Source organism: Austrofundulus limnaeus, unplaced genomic scaffold (assembly GCF_001266775.1).
Source record: "Austrofundulus limnaeus strain Quisiro unplaced genomic scaffold, Austrofundulus_limnaeus-1.0 Scaffold338, whole genome shotgun sequence".
Classification (NCBI taxonomy): Eukaryota; Metazoa; Chordata; class Actinopteri; order Cyprinodontiformes; family Rivulidae; genus Austrofundulus; species Austrofundulus limnaeus.
This window is the reverse complement of record NW_013952740.1, coordinates 505,958-509,035: the sequence shown is the minus strand read 5'-3', so window position 1 is coordinate 509,035 and position 3,078 is coordinate 505,958. Positions and strand designations below refer to the sequence as shown.

The following is a 3,078-nucleotide window of genomic DNA, read 5'->3' as shown; positions in this document are numbered from 1 at the left end:
GGGGGGGGGGGGGGGGGTAAATGGTTATCCGGGACAACTTTTTTTGTGTCGGAAAACAAGATCTATTTCAGGTTGTCATTRCTGATCTGAGGTCATTTTGCTGTGAGGAAAAAAACCAAAAAGTTGTGTGTATTGAGGACGTGAGAAGATCAGTATCTCTGGTGTTATAGAATGATCCGGTTTTTCATCTACCGTCAAAGAGATAACGTTGCTGATGTCAGCATGTAGGATTGTCACATCCAGATAATCTTACAAAACACAAAAAAATGACTGCAACTCAATCAGTTTTACAGATAACGAGTTAAAGTTCTGTTTGGAAGTATTTAAACAGCTGGCTATGAACACATATTGAGCAACATTTTCATTTAATATAATGACAATAATTGCTGGTGTMACCTCTACCTGTTTGTTAGTAAAATATCTAATGAACCAATAGATGGATCTTCAATGAAACTTTCACAAAGTAATCAATAGATGTGCATTTACAATGTATTAACTTTTGGAATTGGCCTAATTTATGAAGGCTACATAAATAACTGTGGTCAGCCAAAACCAATTTAGTCAATTTTAMACATTTTTAGAGCTAAACATCTCACCAAGTTAAACAATATTACATGATATCACACRAGGTCCTTTATGAGAATGGACCAAATTGGCATCTGATTATTTCTGTATAAAACTCCAGCCTGAAATGCTTGTGGCATTTCTTTAAGGAACACTGGCTTTAATTGACTTTAAGGTGTTTGTCTGTTGGGTGTTAACAGACCGACTTGTAGTTTTATTAATTTCTGCCGATGATTAATATGAATTTCATGATTGCAGATATGAAACGTTAAAATAAGTTTGTGATTACTGAGCTTCAATAGCATTTTCATGGCACCTTATTAAGAAATAGTTTAATTTACCTGAAGGAATCTTCCCAAGGGCTCAATAAAGTTGTACCTAACTGTATCTAAATGTTTTACGTGATTAAATTAAACTTTTTTGGGTAAGAATGCCTTTTTGAAATCAACCTGTGAAATAAGAACCGATTCATGTTCTGTACCTCCTTGTTCCTGCTCAGGAAAGCAGCAATCATGCCCAACACCACCTCTATGTTAACATTTTACTTTCACACARTCGGAACCACCTCAAGCTGGGAGATCCTACAATAAACAACTAAAAAAAAAAAACGTTTACAAGTTAAACTGGTCAATATTGTAAATAAAAACAAAATGAGTTAATTAGATGGTCTGATTGGGAATGATTAATCAAACTGTTCGTATGATTAGCTTTGACTACAGTTTGTTACAGAACATTTTCTTAAGACAAGAAAACTAAACGTATTCACAGCAGCTACTTTTCATGAAAACACGGGTCATCCTGCTACTAAAAGACCTGAAGTTAATCAGTTACAGCTTTTTCTTCTGATCAGGTTATATGCAATCAGGACGTAGGTGACAAATCATGTTACCTCATCCAGAAAATCTGAATGAATTGATTATTCTTATAGATCACAATTACATCAAAAACTATAACAAAAAATAACTATTTATTTTATTAGTCATATTAATTTAATATTTAGACAGAAATAAAGTTTGGAATACATTTCTGGTTGTTGATACAGTGATAAGTGAAAATGAAACAGACATGTCAGTATTATGTAGAATAAGACAGGCATTCAGTTTGAGAGAATTATTTTAAATACAATATTTTTTAAGTTGAAATATAAAACTGACATACCTTTCTACTGCTTGCTTGTCTTACCGAGGTCTCTACTAACAGTGTGAGGCAATAAGTTTTTAGTTGTAAATAAATGCTGACAGACGCACGCCTCTGTGGGAAAACCAACGGGGAGGGACTTCCAGTAATTTCCTGGGAGCTCATAAACATAACTCTCCACCCAGGGGACATATAAACAGATTAAATGTTATCCACAGGAGCCATAAAAGGACAACATGGGATGTCATATAAAATGTATTTCAATAAACCTATGGAGTCAGTATAACGAGGACAGTGGCGGATTTAGACCGTTTTTACTTCCGCATTGTTACCCTAGAAAATATCATTGGATGTCAACACCATTATAAGTGACGTTAAATACGTTCTCTTTTTTGTTTGTTTTTGGGTCCTGTGGGAACTTGCCCCTCCATTAGCGCTATCATCGTGTTCCCCTCTTAACCGGGGAACACAGTTTGACACAACACCGGTCCGCAGAGCCGCCCCAGCTCGGATCTGTTGGCGACAGAGGAAGGATCTGCCTGCGGTCTGAAGCACCATAGCGCTTTAATAATAAAGCCGAAATATTAGCAACGTTGTTCTCTTCAATATATATAAATTACAGCTTTGTCAGACTACGCTGTGCTGAGAAAATCGTAATTTAATCAGAAGTACGGAAGTAAAGTCAAAAGAGCCCGCTGATAACGCGCGGGATTAAGCACGTCTTTAATGGGCCGCGTTTCAAACATTATTTTAGACTCGTTTCGCCATCTTACAAAAAGAATTAAAAATATAAAAATGAGAGTAACTTTTTTGACCATTCGGCTGCTTAGAAATACATTAAGGYGACACGGAAGAAGAGAAATAAAGARTWCAGGGTGTGTTCCGGAGAACAAAATGAAATTGGACTTCACCTGAGCTGTATGACTTGTTTCATGCATCCAGCTCCCACTTGATGGGCGTTAACCAGGGCCAGCTTAACTTGGTGTATGCACCAGCGTTCATGAGCACCACTCCAACTTTCCCCCTGGCAGCTGTCAGTCAAGGATCAACAAGGGATACGCCCCCAAACTAAACGTCAGCTTGAGGTCACGTGGGTCACTATTAGTTTGGATCAATYAGCAGTCGCAAACATTTATCTGTGATAATGACTGACAGAAAACCTGACAARTTACAAAACTATTTWTTTCAGCCCRTCATGTGACCTCTAAAATGACAGACCCCCACACAAACGCTGTAGACCCCTGGGCCCAGGTATGTTTGTGTATTMAGGTGGCCCAATCACTGGTCTTTTTTTCATCCTTATATATTCCCATCCATGTTTCCATAGAAACACAAATCTCTCCATAATATAGAACAAGGAATCATCAATTACACTTA

General features: G+C 37.2%; 1 protein-coding gene across 2 annotated transcripts in view; it reads right to left on the bottom strand.

Moving 5' to 3' along the window:
- Window positions 1-2,785, bottom strand: part of LOC106527701 (tripartite motif-containing protein 47) — an 11,317-nt gene extending 8,532 nt beyond the window's left edge. The window contains exon 1 of one of the 2 annotated variants that reach the window (XM_014022684.1): window positions 2,613-2,785. In XM_014022684.1, the coding sequence (XP_013878138.1) occupies window positions 2,613-2,639 (27 nt within the window). In that variant the 5' untranslated portion in view covers window positions 2,640-2,785. Of the gene's footprint in view, window positions 1-1,722; window positions 2,235-2,612 lie in introns of those variants that run through there. The other variant, XM_014022683.1, reaches the window with a different exon arrangement.
- Between the last annotated feature and the right edge of the window lie 293 nt (window positions 2,786-3,078).